The sequence below is a fragment of the Myotis yumanensis genome, unplaced genomic scaffold, assembly GCF_028538775.1.
Source record: "Myotis yumanensis isolate MYYU_CA2020_CCGP unplaced genomic scaffold, mMyoYum1.0.hap1 SCAF_17, whole genome shotgun sequence".
In the NCBI taxonomy this organism is placed as follows: domain Eukaryota; kingdom Metazoa; phylum Chordata; class Mammalia; order Chiroptera; family Vespertilionidae; genus Myotis; species Myotis yumanensis.
Window position 1 is genome coordinate 22,776,480 of NW_027223768.1, and position 16,213 is coordinate 22,792,692.

At 37.5% G+C, this 16,213-nt stretch overlaps 1 protein-coding gene across 1 annotated transcript in view; it reads right to left on the reverse strand.

The window, feature by feature from the left end:
- ACBD6 (acyl-CoA binding domain containing 6) overlaps positions 1-16,213 on the reverse strand; it is a 132,760-nt gene that overhangs the window by 83,282 nt on the left and 33,265 nt on the right. The window contains exon 4 of the mRNA XM_070396639.1: positions 5,792-5,874. Coding sequence (XP_070252740.1) covers positions 5,792-5,874 — 83 coding nt within the window. The remainder of the gene's footprint in view (positions 1-5,791; positions 5,875-16,213) is intronic.

Consider the following 16,213-nt stretch of genomic DNA (forward strand, 5'->3'; position numbering starts at 1 on the left):
TAGCATTGACTCTCCCTTCCCTGTTTTCTAATTTCTTCTGTAAAAGCAAACAACCTGTACCACATTCTATAACCAGACTGACATGTGATTCTTAGCTCCTACATAAGTCATATGTCCTGGGTGTTAACTGTGGAGACTCTGAGTAACAATACTATTAAAGCTAACAGTGACATAGTAACTTATTTTGTGCCAGATACTGTTCTAGGATGCCTGTATGTGTGTATTCCTATAATCCACATAAGTACTACCTGAGAAAAGTACTGTAGTTATTTACCCTCACTTTACAGATAACTTGTCCAAGGTCACAGAACTAATAAGTGGTGGAACCAACATTTGAATGCTGGCAGTTTGGCTCCGTAATTTTTTTACTTCATTAGCCTCACACTATATTCCCTCCGTTATACTACAGAACCATTAACTAGCTTCAGGAGGAACTGGGTCAGGGCTCTGGAATGTTAACAGAGATCTGTACCTATGAAATTATCACTTTCTCTGACAGAATGGAAATAAAGGCCAGAACCAAAACAGGCAGGAACAAGCTCAGAATTGGCCCCAGTAGTCCATGGCTCAAAAACATTTACAATAAAACTCAAGTGGGCCCTTAACTTATCAGCTACAGTGCACATTCATCAGGAAAGCTGCCAGGACAATGGAGCCCTAAGAAATGGGTTTATTAGAAACTGGTTTTCCTGATCTTTAATAATGTGAAAAAATGTAGAGGTTTATATAGTTAAGACCTTAGAAATACATTTTTAATGTTCTTTTAAAGAATAATGGTTCTGTAGAGGAAAACCTTTCCTTCCCTTCAAGTTTAACATTTTAACTGTTTCTAAAACTCTAGATCCTACTGTCACTTTCACCTTGGTTGAACATAACACTACCAAGACTGCAATTAACTTCAGTTAAAAAACCACGTTTTCTTGGCAAAAAAACAACACCAGCTACTATATTTCATCAAAATACAAGCAATACTTGATTACATAAAAGCTAACAATACCCTGTTTTCAATGTTGCAACTATAGTCTTATACTTAACACATTGCAGACAGATCACGAGAATTCTTGCTTCATATTACACAGTGTTTTACAAAGTATCATACTTTAAAAAGATAATAGCTTGTAAGAACATGTAATAAATAACTTCAAAGCCTGACTGGTTTGGCTCAGTGGATAGAGCGTCGGCCTGCGGACTGAAGGGTCCCGGGTTCGATTCCAGTCAAGGGCATGTACCTTGGTTGCAGGCACATCCCCAGTAGGGGGTGTGCAGGAGGCAGCTGATTGATGTTTCTCTCTCATCGATATTTCTAACTCTCTATCCCTCTCCCTTCCTCTCTGTAAAAAATCAATAAAATATATTTAAAAAATAAATAAATAAATAAATAAATAAATAACTTCAAAATGCAATGGGTTTTTAATTTTAAAGCGTGCCTTTAACATTTATGTAAAACGTTTTTTGTAGTCGTTCAATAGAAACTTATTTGGCCACTGGGTAAAGCTAGCAATAAAACTACTGGTCTGCAATGTGTTTTAAGAAACAATAAGGATTACATCTGGTCCTTCACTGGAGTAACCCAACATTTCAATGTAGAATAATTTTTATTGTGATCTAGTTTGTTATGCTGGAATTCTGTTCAATTATAAAATGAATTCTCTAATATAAGAAAATCAGTAGTTGCTGTAATTTCTGATGTGCTATCTATATACTAGTATATAAAACCTTAATATGCAAACAGACTGAACAGTGGAACAACCAACCAACCAGTCGCTATGACGTATGCTGACCACCAGGGTGTGCGCGCAGAACATGGTGGCATCAGCCGTGGTAGGATGGTGGAGCAGGTGAGTGGGGGCACTAGATCAAGGTGGGGCACTGGTTGCTGTCATCGGGGTGAGCCTCTGGTGATTACTGAAAATTCTTTGCTCCCTCATGCCGCGGTCCCGCCGGGCGCTTGCACCTGCTGCTGGTGCCGGTCCCGCTCGCACCCGCTGTGGGCACTGGAGCCGTTGCTCGCACCCACTGCGGGTGCCCAGTGCCGGCCCCAATCACCCCCCAGGGCTTCTCCACCTCCCCTTGCTCCTGAGGGGCGATCGAGGCCAACAGCTGCCTCTTGCACCTGCTGCCAGCAATGGCCCTGCTTGCACCCGCCGCCAGTGCCGGCCTCACTCTCACCTGCTGCTGGTGCTGGCCCCAATCGCTCAGTACCATCAGTGGGTGCAAGCGGGGCCGGCTCAGTCAGCACGTGAAAGCGGCGGGAGCAGGGCTGCTGGCAGACAGGGGACCGGGGGCCACGGTGGGAGGGGCCGCGGAGGATGGACTGAGACCTGCCCCTGTGCCCACCACAGCCTTGCAGCCTGCAATTTCTTTTCAAGGTGCACAAATTCGTGCACTGGGCCCCTAGTAGTAGTAATGAAATTACTGTTTGTAATAACTAGAAGGCTTTCTGTGGCTCTCATATTTATGTTTCTTATTGTTTCATATCTTAATAATATGTTCCAGAACACAAAAACTTAGATCACATCATAAGAAGACTAATAGTTCAATGACTTAATGAAATAAGGCCAAGACTAACCAGTTTTGCCATAGCAGAGGTTCATAATTCATTCCATTAACCAATAATGTTTATTAAACATGCATGTAGATGTAAAAAAAATACAGAGAACATACTATTAAAAGGTGAAGAAGCTTAGAAGCACAAATATCCAAATGTTTTGTCTCATAGATTCATAATAAATGTGAGTTGAATTAAAATCTCTACTTTATATTAAAATAAGTGATATTATTTTATGTTTCTTATGATCAAATTCTAAATATTGATTTAAATGTAAGAGTCACTTCTTTAGGAATTGGATGGAGGGTAATCAGGTAGGTTAATTCTTCCAGTATAATTTAGCTCTATATTAGGAATACTCCAAGTATCCAGACATTTACTCTCACTTCAATTGGAGAACATGTGATTTGCTTTCTGTTCTGTAGAGGTACTGAAATTAGTCAAGTCACTGGACATTCCAAAAGAATAGTGCTCAGCATGTCATTTTCAAAAATACTAGAGTCTTGGAGCCCTTAAAGAAATCAGCACTCAAAATAAGGATCATTATTACTTATAGATAAGCAATTGCTATTATTAGAAAGTATGTATGGTGATTTTTAAAAAGCAAAGTCAAGCCCTAACCGGTTTGGCTCAGTGGATAGAGCGTCGGCCTGTGGACTGAAAGGTCCCAGGTTTGATTCTGGCCAAGGGCATGTACCTTGGTTGCGGGCACATCCCCAGTCGGAGGTGTGCAGGAGGCAGCTGATCGAAGTTTCTCTCTCATTGATGTTTCAACTCTCTATCCCTCTCCCTTCCTCTCTATGAAAAATCAATAAAAATATATATAAAAAAAGCAAAGTCAAGAAACTATCTCAATTCATTTCCCTAACTAAACTATCAGTTCCTTGGGGAAGTAGCTGGGGGTACCTCCCAACGGTTGGCACTTTCGCTAGATACTTACTAACTTCTGGGAACTTCCTCAGAATAGTGAGAGTACAGAGATGAATAAAATATGATCCCTGATCTCCAAAACCTAAGATTAGTGGAAGAATAGAGTGTTCTTAGAAATTATAATTCAATGTGTATAACATGATAAGTGCTATAACAGCAGTGTGAACAAAGGACTATGGGAAAACAGAGAAGGAATGACTAACCTCTCCTTCTATCATGTAGGAAAGTGACTTGATTTGAACATTTAATAAACTTTGATTGGTAGGGTGAGGGTTCTAAGATGCCATTTTTAAGTAGACTCTAAAGATGGAATATATAAATTAAGAACCCCAAAACATTTTCTGAATATATAAGAGTTAAGGGGCAGGGGGATTAAGTTCTGAAAATGTTTTTTAAACTATGCTTCCTCAAAACTGTATGGGCTCCTCAGGAGTTCTCAGAGACCCAAAAAGGCATCAGGGTGGCAAATGTACTCCAGGCCAGTAGCAGCCTTAAAGGGTATCTTTATTCTCCTTAATTCTCCATCAGCCTTTCCCTTTCATAACCCAAATAAATATTTAATCTTAACAAAAAATGGTATGCTTGCTATGCAAATACTAGTAGATTCAAGAGAGGACTCCTAGTATTAACTGACTGATCATTAACTGGAAACTATGAGCATTTAAAGTTTTTGATTCATAGTGTTATCAGTAACTTCCCTCCCAGAATGCTACCTGGGAGTTGTCATCATCACTTCCTTATGTGATGGATAATGTCATCAAACTCTTTTGCAAGAGTGAGCATAACATTTTGGTACAATTCCTCTTCACTCTATGAAGCTAGGTATTTCCCTTCAATAAATTTAGGTAATCCCAATTTTCCACTTAAAGATTAGAGCTCATTTACTTCATGTTAACTAATAGGAAAAGTAAAGTTCAGATAACTCAAAAAGAGTAAGGACATCAGAGATTTCTATTTTGTTTTTATCTATAAAGGAGCAATCTTAGATGAATGTGTCACATGATTTTAAAGCAGGACAGAATTCCTGACTTATACAAACAGTGCTGAAAGAAAAAGATTATCCAATAAATTTTATACATAACATAAAATTTAAGACCTTTATTAAATACAAAATGACCTTTAAAAATTTTGTGTTTAAAAAAACAACAAACCCATAAAATTTTACTATCTTGCCCTAACCAGTTTGGCTCAGTGGATAGAGTGTCGGCCTATGGCCTGAAGGTTCCCAGGTTCGATTCCGGTCAGGGGCATGTACTTTGGTTGTGGGCACATCCCCAGTAGGGGGTGTGCAGGAGGCAGCTGATCGATGTTTCTAACTCTCTATCCCTCTCCCTTCCTCTCTGTAAAAAATCAATAAAATGTATATTTTTTAAAAATTTACTATCTTAACCATTTCTAAGTGTACAGTTCAGTAGAGCTAAGTAAATTCACATTGTTGTGCAACCAATCTCCAGAACTTTTCCATCTTGCAAAACTGAAACTTTTATAATAACTTTTCCCTTCCTCCAGCTCCGACAACCACTATTCTACTTTCTATATCTGTAATCTGAATACTCTTGACATCTCATATAAGTGGAATCATATAGTATTTATTTTTTTGTGACTGGCTCATTTCACTTAACATAATGTCCTGAAAGTTCACCCATGTTCTAGCTATGTTCCAGAATTTTCCTTCCTTTTCAAAGCTGAATAATATTCCATTATACATACCATATTTTGTTTATTCACCCATCAATGGACACTTGGGTGGTTCTACCTCTTGGCTATTATGAACATGAGTGTGCCAAATATGTCTGTCAGATTCTCTTTCAATTTTTGGGATACAGAACTAGAATTAGAACTGCTGGGTCACATAGTAATTGTCTGCTTAATTTTTTGAGGAACCTCCACAACGTTTTCCTTAGTGTACCGTTTTATATTCCAAAGTGATCTTTAATTTGCAGCTAGAATGAATGAACTATAAAAATGAAAATCTTTACAATAATGGTATTTTGAGGAAAACTAACAACAAAAATCCAAAGCTTTAGATTCTCTGAGACACAAACCCTTGTCCTACCAAATATTTATATGGTGGGAAGGGTTACTATCTGGCACTGATTCAGACACAATGATTTTAATGATTATACACCTTAAAAATCCTTCCCTGCCATTTATGATCTTTCTAGATATACCACCAAATCAGTTTCAGGTTAAGAAAAAGTTCTTCATAAATGAAAGTTTTCAGGATCAAAAATATATAAATACACACACAATATATATATATCCAGATAGAGAAAGATATCCCTACTATCAAAGACCGGAAGAGAAAATTACCTGATGATTTCTTCATGATACAGAGAACTAACAACTGGTCCGCCAAAACCAGTATTTGCTTCTTTTCCTTTCTTCTCTGGTGACTGTGGGAGGGATAAAAGGTAGAAAAAAAGACACAAGGGTTAAAGCAATGTGTATTTAAACTAGTTACAAAACACTACTTTGCAAAGGATTACTAAAAGTTTGACAGTCCACCATTTCTTGAAGGTACTAGTTAACAATTTCAAGATGGTATCAAAAAGGCAAGAGTACTCTCAGGTCATCACAGCAGTGGAATGAGTACCCACTAGCAAGCTATGTTCATTCCATTAGTGCCTGTGGAGTCACCTAAAAGCCATTCCCCTAACTCAGTGGTCGGCAAACTGCGGCTCACGAGCCACATGCGGCTCTTTGGCTCCTTGAGTGTGGCCACGAAGTTTCAATCACACTTACGTGTGCGCCGCACGTGGTATTTTGTGGAAGAGCCACACTCAAGGGGCCTCAGTTTGCCGACCACTGCCCTAACTGATTATAAGATGTTAGCTAAGTTCAAGGTAGAAAATATGGATGTTCCATGTGGAAAAATGAGGCCCTGGCCAGCTTGGCTTAGTGGTTAGAGCATTGGGTCCCCAGACTGAAGGGTCTTGGGTTTGATCCCTGGCCCCAGTTGGGGTTTGTGTGGGAGGCAACCAATTGATGTGTCTCTCTCACATCGATGTTTCTCTCTCTGTTTCTCTCTCTTTTTCCCTCCCTTCTTTCCACTCTCTAAGAAAATTAATGGAAAAAATATCCTCAGGTGAATATTAAAAAAATATGAAATAAAGGTTATCAGGAAAATCATATCTACATTAACAAAATTAAAATCCCTCTCCCCCCCCCAAACTACATAGTAAACTACCTAAACTACATAGTAAAACCTAAAATTCAACCATAAAAAAAATATTTTTAGGTGGCGGAAAGGAAGAAGGTGGGAGAGAGGAAAGGAAATCTAAAATAAAAAGAGCCAAATAAACTCTTATGGAAGCACGTTCCAAAATCAAGTATTCAATACTCGGTCCCTTGATATTCTTAAAAAGCACAAGATGAAGATTAAATTTAGAAATAAGATTCTTCCAAAAATGTAATGTGGAAGCAGTGAACTGTCTGGAAGGCTTAAATTGCAACTTCTGCAATATTGAGTCTTGACACCCTTATTTAAAATCAATTGGCCATAAAAATGAGGTTTTATTTTTAGACTCGATTCTATTCTACTAGTCCAGTGGTCGGTAAACTGCGGCTCATGAGCCACATGCGGCTCTTTGGCCCGGAGTGTGGCTCTTCCACAAAATACCACATGCGGGCACGCACGTACAGTGCGATTGAAACTTTGTGGCCCATGCACAGAAGTCAGTATTTTGTGGAAGAGCCACACTGAAGGGGCCAAAGAGCCGCATGTGGCTCGCGAGCTGCAGTTTGCCAACCACTGTACTAGTCTATCCTTATACCAGTACCAATGTTCTAATTACTTCAGCTTTATAGTGTGTTTGAAATAGCAAGTGTGAATCCTCCAATTTTGTTCTTTTTCAATATTGTTTTACTATTTGGGTTCTTTGCAAATCCATCTAAATCTGAGAACTGACTTTTTCATTTCTGCAAAAATGGCATTTAGAATTTTGGTAAGAGGTTGCATTGAATCTGTAGGTCACTTGGGTAGTACTATCATCTTAACAATATAAAACCTGCCTATCTATGAATCTTTCCATTTATCTCGGTCTTCTTTAATTTGTTTCAACAATGGTTTATAGTTTTCAGTGTAAAACCTTTCACCTCCTTGGTTAAAATTATTCCTAGGAATTTTATTCTTTTGGATGTTATTGTAAATGAATTTATTTTTTTAGTTTCCATTTTGGGGTTTTCATTGCTGGTGTATAGAAACACAACTGATTTTTGTATGTTGTGTATGTTGCTCTCGTATCTCACAAATTTGTTGAATTAATTTATTAGCTCCAGTAGTTTTTTGGGAGATTCTTTGGATTTTCTGTAAGAATCATGTTACCTGTCAACAGAGCTAGTTCTGCTTCTTCCTTTCCATTATGAATGCTATTTCTTTTACTTGTTTTATTGCTCTGGCTAGAATTTACAGTACAATGTTGAATAGCAGTGGTATAAGCAGGTATCCTTGTCTTATTTTTGATTTTAAGGGGAAAACTTTCTGTCTTTCACCATTGAATGTAATGTTACCTGTGGCTTTCTCATAAATGCCTATTGTCATGTTAAGTAAATTCCACCTTCATTTTTAAAGCTGTCTTAAATGGTATAGAATTATGAGTTGATAGTTTTTTCCTTTCAATGTTGCCCCTACTGATTTCATATTTCTGAAAAGAAGTTTGCTGTAGTTCTTACCTTTGTTCCTCTGTATCCTTTTCTTTTCTTTCTTTTTTTGGATCTGGATGCTTTTAAGATTTTTTTCACTGGTTTTCACCAATTCAATTATGATGTGTCTTGGTGCTTCATCTGCTTGGGGTTCACTGAGCTTCTTACATCTATGGGTTTATGGCAGTGATTCTCAACTAGGGGAGTTTTTTTTTTTTGCGCCCCCTTTTCCTCCAAGGATATCTAGCAATGTTTAGGGCAATTTTTGATTGTTGTAAGTGAATGGTCCTATTGGCATCTATTAAGTAGAGACTGGAGTTGCTGCTAAACATCCTGCAATACATAGTTCAGCCTTCTGCAACAAAGAATTAGCCAGCCTCAAATGTTAATGCTGCAAAGGATGAAAGACTCTGATTTATAATTTTCTAAAATGTTTAAAATATCAGCTATCATTCATTAAACTGTTTCTTTTTTTCTCGCTTGCTTTTTGTCTTCTTTCTGGGACTCCAATATGCTACACATTGCTTGGTATTTTCCCATAGCTCATTAGGCTTCTGTTCATTTTTGTTTCGTCTTTTTATTCTCTGTGCTTGATTTTTATTAGTTTCAATTGCTACATCTTCAAGTTCACTAATCTTTTCTTATGCAATATCTAAGCTTCTGTTAATCGTATCCAGTATGTTATATCAGATATTATTTTCTTCTCTAGAAGTTCCATTTGGGCTTTTTGTATCTTCCATTTCTCTGTCTATTGTGTTCATGTTTTCCTCTACGTTCGTGAATATATAGAATATATTTCTAATAGCTGTTTTCATCTCTACCATTTCTGCTTTCATTGACAGGTATTTTTCTTAGTTAAGGGTGCTATTTTGCTGCTGTCCTCAAATGCTTGAGAGACTTACTGTAAACCAGACATTGTAAATTTTACACTCTTGTTTGCTGGTTTTGTTGTGTGCCTTTAAAATATGTTAGACTTTGTTTTGGCATGAATTCAATTATGTGGAATCAATTTGATCCTTTCAAGGCTTACTTTAAAGCCGTGTTAAGGTGGGGCAGAGCAGCCTTCAATCTAGAGCTTAATTTAGCCTCACCACTGAGATGAAATCCTTTTGAGGCCTCTACCATATACCCCATATATTACATTTTCTTTCCACTCTTACTAGTAGGAAATGAAACATTCTCAGTCCTATGTCAGCTCCAAGAATGGTTTGGCCTACTGCTTTCTTGTAATTCTTTTCCCAGCCTGTTAGTTCCCTTTCACACACACACAGATTAGTATTCAGTCAAAGGGACACCTCTGCAGATCTTTGGAGCTCTCTCCCCCTCTGCAGGAACATCTTCTCTAGTATTTGGTCCCGCATTTTCTAGCTCAACTGGGTCCGCCCTCCCTTCACTGTACCCTGAAAATTGCTTCCAGGCAATAAGCTGAGGCGATTGTATAGCTCCTGTTTCCCTTCTCTCCTAGTTGTATACAACTTTTAGTGTCATTTCTAAAAACTATTGTTTTATCTATTATGTCTAGTTTTCTTCTTGTTTTGGCAAAGGGTAAATCTCATTCCTATTACTCCATGCCCAGGAACAGGAGTCCTACAAACATTAATTTAAAAACCAGCTTAATATTCCATGTACCAATGTACTATAACTTACTTAACCATTATCTGATAGTTACCTACTTAGGTTATTTTCACTTTTCCCCTCATAAATATATGATGGATATCTCTGTACATAAAGCATAATACAGTTGTAATAAAAATTTTGGGGAAAAATATGACTCTATAATTTGAATATAGTGTATTCTAAATATGTTTCTTCTTCCTAGGATTAATTTCTCATTCTGAAGCAATAGCACAAAGCATGTTAGAACGCTGCTGATAACTTTTTTATTCCTGGAGGGTGAGGAGAAGGGAAGATTATATCTTAAGCAGAAATAATATTTCAAAAATAATCTGCCATTATCAGAATGAATTCAGAATAAAGCTGCCAAAGATGCATTAGTTTTCGTCTCCATCCACTTCATCTACAAGAAGGGGTAAACTTTGGCTACATAGCCTCTAGATTTCCACTCCAATGAAATGTTTCTCACAGAGGCTTAAGAAGTTTATTCCATTTCTCTCTACTCAAAATCCATTAAGTTATTTTTATGTTGCATCAGCAGTTAAAGAAAGAGACTACAGTTTGGCAGCCAATAGGATAAAATTTGCCAATTCTTACATTGCCTCAGCCTATATTATTTGAGACACTGAAATGTTCCTTCACTCAGAGGGGAAAGGATAAGTTGTTGGCTGAATCTTTACCATTTGGATTCAGATTCCACATTAGTCAGTTGCAGGGTCAAGACTTAAAACCTTGTGAAACTTTCTTTCCATCTGAAAAATACCTACTCTAAATGTTATCAGGCTAATATATGCAAGGAGGGGGTTGAGTTTCTTGTTTCCACATACTACTACCTTTTTGGCTTCTGTTTTATTGGTTTGTTTGCTTACTTTGTTTATAGGTTTAGCTGTACGACTGGGTAAATAAATCTCTCTGCTTTAGATTCCTCATTTGTAAAAATAGGATTCATCACTATCTCATCTGAGTGTTTAAAGTATTTTAAATAAAGTATATATATATGACATTGCTCAGCATAAAGTGAACACTATATAAGTATTCAGCAATTTTTCCAAAATATGGCCATTTCTCCAAAGATAAAGTGTCTCAGCAAGACAGATACAAAATGTTTTGAGGTATAAAATTACAATATTGAACCACGAGTCTTTATCTAATATTCTCCTGATAAAACAAACCTCCAAACCACGCAGAAAACCTAACAAAATAACTATTACTAGAAAAAAAGGAAAGCAAACTAGGACTTAATGAATATCTTCCATATGCTTCACACTTTACATATATTTTCCAATTCCAACTTCAAAACATTTCTATAAAGTTGGCATTTATACTGTATTTCATTTAATTAAGACATCAAATTATAAAGAGCAGCATTATTTTATGCTAAGAAAAAATATAGCCAATTAAATATAATATATACATCATCTATTTTAAGACATATCCAGAATTTTATAAATGTTAAAAACTGAGTAACTACCTTATATTTGATAAAATATATCTCTATTTTACAGATTATAAAGATAAGAGAAGTACCCAATGCCACACAGTAATTGGCAGAATTGAGATCTTCTGATATCTAAAGCCTGTGGTGTTTTTATTAAATTATGCTACCTCTCCAAGCTACTTTAGGGACCATTATCACATATTTACAATATTTTGAATTCAAATTTTGTTCTGTTTCTTAGGTGTACATTTTTTAACTTTAAGTAAAGTACTTCATTAGTTCAAAAAGAAACTTTTAAAATTAAAATAAATTCCAGTAACTATGATTTTTGATGAAATGCATAAATGGGAATACACAAAGGAATCAATTAATATTGCTAAACTAGATGTATTTTCATTCTATTGCCTTTTCCATTACATTTGCCTCTATTCAACCATCTTAAGATGGATGAGTTCATGAAAGAGAGGTTCAGAGATTGATAAAGAAAAACAAGTCTAACGGACATCTTATGTGTGGCTTATCAAAGTCTTTGGAACACTATCTTAATGTTTTAATAGGTTTCCATATTTTGCGTCCCAACTTTATAAGAAAATCCTCAAAACCACATTTCTCAAATTCCCTTGCAGCTGGAATATGCAGGCCAATGACCTAAATTCCATCAATCAGATGCACAAACAAGCCACTTGGGTATATCACTGACTTATGGCAAATCACACGTCTTGACTCACGGCTCAAAATTTGGTTGAAATAATCTCACTAACAAAAGCAGTTGACCCTTGAGCACAGTTTGAACTGCACAGATCCGCTTACATGTGGATTTTTTCCAGTAAATACTATAAACATATTTTCTCTTATATTTTCTCAATAACATTTTCTTTTCTCTAGCTTAGTTTATTGTAAGAATACAGCACTAATATAACATACAAATTATATGTTAATCAGCTGTTTATGTTAGCAGTAAAGCTTCCAGTCAACAGTAGGCTATTAGTAGTTAAGTTTTTGCGGAGTCCTAAGTTGTACATGGGTTTTCAACTGTGCAAGGGGTCAGAACCTCTAACCCCTGTGTTGTTCAAGGGTCAACTGTAAGCAAAATTCAAGCAATTAAATAAAACATCATATGAATTCTTATTTTAAGTACATAGGAGAGTATTAATTAATGTCATACCAAATTTCAAGTAAATCAAAGTTATCCAATTAAGTTTCTAGTGGCAAAGTCAGTCCCTGCTGTAGACTGTAAAGTCATTCTCCAGATCTGGAATCAAGGAGGTATTACTATAATAAGCAATCTCCAATCTAGAGCCACTGGATCGATTATGATCTTGCTCTATCACTATAATCACAAAATCAAATTAAATCTGAATTTAACTACTATATATACTTTACACCGGCTTAGAATTAAGTTTCCTGAACTGCAGCCAATATGGTACTAATCCATAAAGGAAATGTATTCGTAATTAATTATTCAGAAATATAATTCTAATCAATGAACCTTCAAATTTTTTTTGTTATTCTCTTGTCATCGTCAGACTTATTCAGGTCAGTCTTCTAAAAACAAAAAGGCGAGAAACCAAGATGGCGGCATAGGTAAACACCGGAGATTGCTGCTTCGCACAACCACTTCAAAAATACAACTAAAAGACATAACGGACATCATCCAGAACCACAGGAAGGCTGGCTGAGTGGAATTTCTACAACTAGAAGGAAAGAGAAAAGCATACCAAGACTCAGAGGAGGTGCGGTGCTGAAGTAAATATAAAGGTACGGAGGTGCATGCGGAGAGGGCTGGCGGCTGAGGACACGATTGTCTTTTTCAATCGGGAGGGAGTCTCAGGCTCTGTGCTCCAGTTCCGGGTGAGTCTCTGGGGACCCAGACTCATAAGGGAGAAACGGGACTGTCTGGCATCGGTCGGAACTCGAGGGCAGCTTTCTCTCGGAGGCACTCGCGGCAACTGCCAGGACCTCTGAAGGCAGGACTGAGAGCAGCCATACTGCTCGCTCCGCACCCTGTTGATCCCCTGGGACCCCGCCCCGCCCAAGCCTTGCACGGAGGCTTTTGCATATGAAAGGCCCGGCCCTTTGTAATCTGAAAATAACTTAACAAACTGCAGCTGCCCCAAGGCCCCAGGGCAACTTGCATTGCTTTACAGCTGGCTTCTGATGGGTACCCTCATGCAAAGGCTAGATTAGTACCTCCTTAGACCCTAGAGCCAGTGTACCTAGTGGTCAGAGTGGGACCATCCAATTACAACTCCTCAGATCTATAAGGGACACACTCAGGGGGCAGACTCAGTGAGCACCAAAGCCCCCCCGAAGCAAGTCTTGCCCCATAAGGGTGTCTTCAGCACAGAAGTTCTCCCACCAAAGACACAGCTGATTCTCACAGCCAATTGGCCTGGAGGTCAAATCCTCCCAGTTTTACCTACAACAATCAAGGCTTAACTACAACAAGACTGTGCACAAAGCCCACAAGGGGGTGCACCAAGAGTGTCTACCTCAGGTAATTGGGACACTTAGCACAGAAAGCCACTCTATCGACACAGCGAAGCATAAAAAATGCCGAGACAAACAAACAGGACACAAATGACAGAAATGGAGGAAAGCAAACTACTGGATATAGAGTCCAAAACCACACTTTTTAGGTTTTTCAAGAATTTTCTAGAAACCGCCGATAAATGTAGTGAGATCCTCAAGAAATCTAGTGAGACCCTCGATGTTGTGATAAAGGACCAACTAGAAATTAAGCATACACTGACTGAAATAAAGAATATTATACAGACTCCCAACAGCAGACCAGAGGATCGCAAGAATCAAGTCAAAGATCTGAAATACGAAGAAGCAAAGAACACCCAACTGGAAAAGCAAAATGAAAAAAGAATCCAAAAATACGAAAATAGTGTAAGGAGCCTCTGGCACAGCTTCAAGCATACCAACATCCGAATTATAGGGATGCCAGAAGAAGAGAGAGAGCAAGATATTGAAAACCTATTTGAAGAAATAATGACAGAAAACTTCCCCTACCTGGTGAAAGAAATAGACCTACAAGTCCAGGAAGCGCAGAGAACCCCAAACAAAAGGAATCCAAAGAGGACCACACCAAGACACATCATCATTAAAATGCCAAGAGCAAAAGACAAAGAGAGTATCCTAAAAGCAGCAAGAGAAAGAAAGTTAGTTACCTACAAGGGAGTACCCATATGACTGTCAGCTGATTTCTCAACAGAAACTTTGCAGGCCAGAAGGGAGTGGCAAGAAATATTCAAAGTGATGAATACCAAGAATCTACAACCAAGATTACTTTACCCAGCAAAGCTATCATTCAGAAGTGAAGGTCATCTTTATCTAAAGAGCTTCACAGATAAGAAAAAGCTAAAGGAGTTCATCACCACTAAACCAGTATTATATGAAATGCTGAAAGGAATCCTTTAAGAAGAGGAAGAAGAAGAAAAAGGTAAAGATACAAATTATGAACAACAAATACACATCTATCAACAAGTGAATCTAAAAATCAAGTGAATAAATAATCTGATGAACAGTATGAACTGGTGATTATAATAGAATCAGGGACATAAGAAGGGAATGGACTGACTATTCTTAGGGGGGGAAAGGGATGTGGGAGGTGCGGGAAGAGATTGGACAATAATCGTGCACCTATGGATGAGGACAGTGCGTGGGGAGTGAGGGCGGAGGGTGGGGTGGGAACTTGGTGGAGGGGAGTTATGGTGGGAAAAAAGAGGAACCAATGTAATAATCTGAACAATAAAGATTTAATTAAAAAAATAAATAAAAATAAAAAGCAAAAAAATAAAAAAATAAAAATAAAAACAAAAAGGCTATGGTAAGTTTATAGTTTGAAATTTTCAGAATAGATAAGTTTATAAGCAAAACCTTCAAAAAGTTTCAAAACTGCTCTTCTCATTTTCTAACTCTACATCAAGCCATGGCACGCATGATTGCTCCCAGGGTAAGAAACTTGTGTAGACAATAATTGTATTTGACAGCAGCAATTACATGCAAGGTTGGAGATGAGAACACCATTAATGTGTGGGCAGTAATTGGTCTGGTATTTTCTGTTACTACTTAAGAGAATTCATGGCAAACTTCACTTTGGATGCAGTTGGTCCAAGAACATGTGAAAACACTGGTTATAGGAACAGCAGGCATGCAGAACATTTCTTTGATAAGAGACTGATAAAGCATGAAATAGAAACTACTAAATTGCAACATTAAAAGGTATTCCCATTATACCTTTCAATTATTTGTGAAGAGTATCAGAAAAATTCACACAATGAATACACCAGGCTCCTCAAATTATGATGGGGTTAATGTCCTGATAAACCCATCACAAGTTGAAAATATCACCAGTTGAAAATGCATTTAATACACCTAACATACCAAACATAATAGCTTAGCCTACCCTACCTTAAACATGCCCAGAACACTTACAACTGCCTACAGTTGGGCAATTATCTTGTTTCATCTCAAGAGTAATTGCCTTCCTCTTCTTCTCACCAGAAGCAGGGGAAACAGATGAGCATTTTGAAGACATGATGGGACGTGAAAACACAATATCCAATAAACTCTGGCAACAATACACCAAAGAGTATTGTTTGTTTACCCACCCCTCGTGATTGGTGGCTGACGGGGGACTGCGGCTCACTACTGCTGTCCAGCATCACAAGAGACAGTATTGTTCCAACTAGCCAAAGAAAGAAAAAAGTTCATAATTTGAAGTATGGTTTCTATTGAATGTATATCACTTTTGCACCATCATAAAATCAAAATATCGTAAGTAGGGGGCCATGTGTATGATCAAATGCTGACCTTTACTTAGAGATCAAATAAATTATCTTTCATAACATCACACTATAACAAAAGCTTAATGAGTATGTGAAAATTACATTAAATAGAAAACCTGAAAACTCTGGAAACATAAAAAAAACCCAGCATAAACAGCATAAAACAATAGGAAGATAGCAGACTAAACACAGATCTTTGGCTCCCTCCTCCTACACACAGCACACAGAATAATTCAACAACTA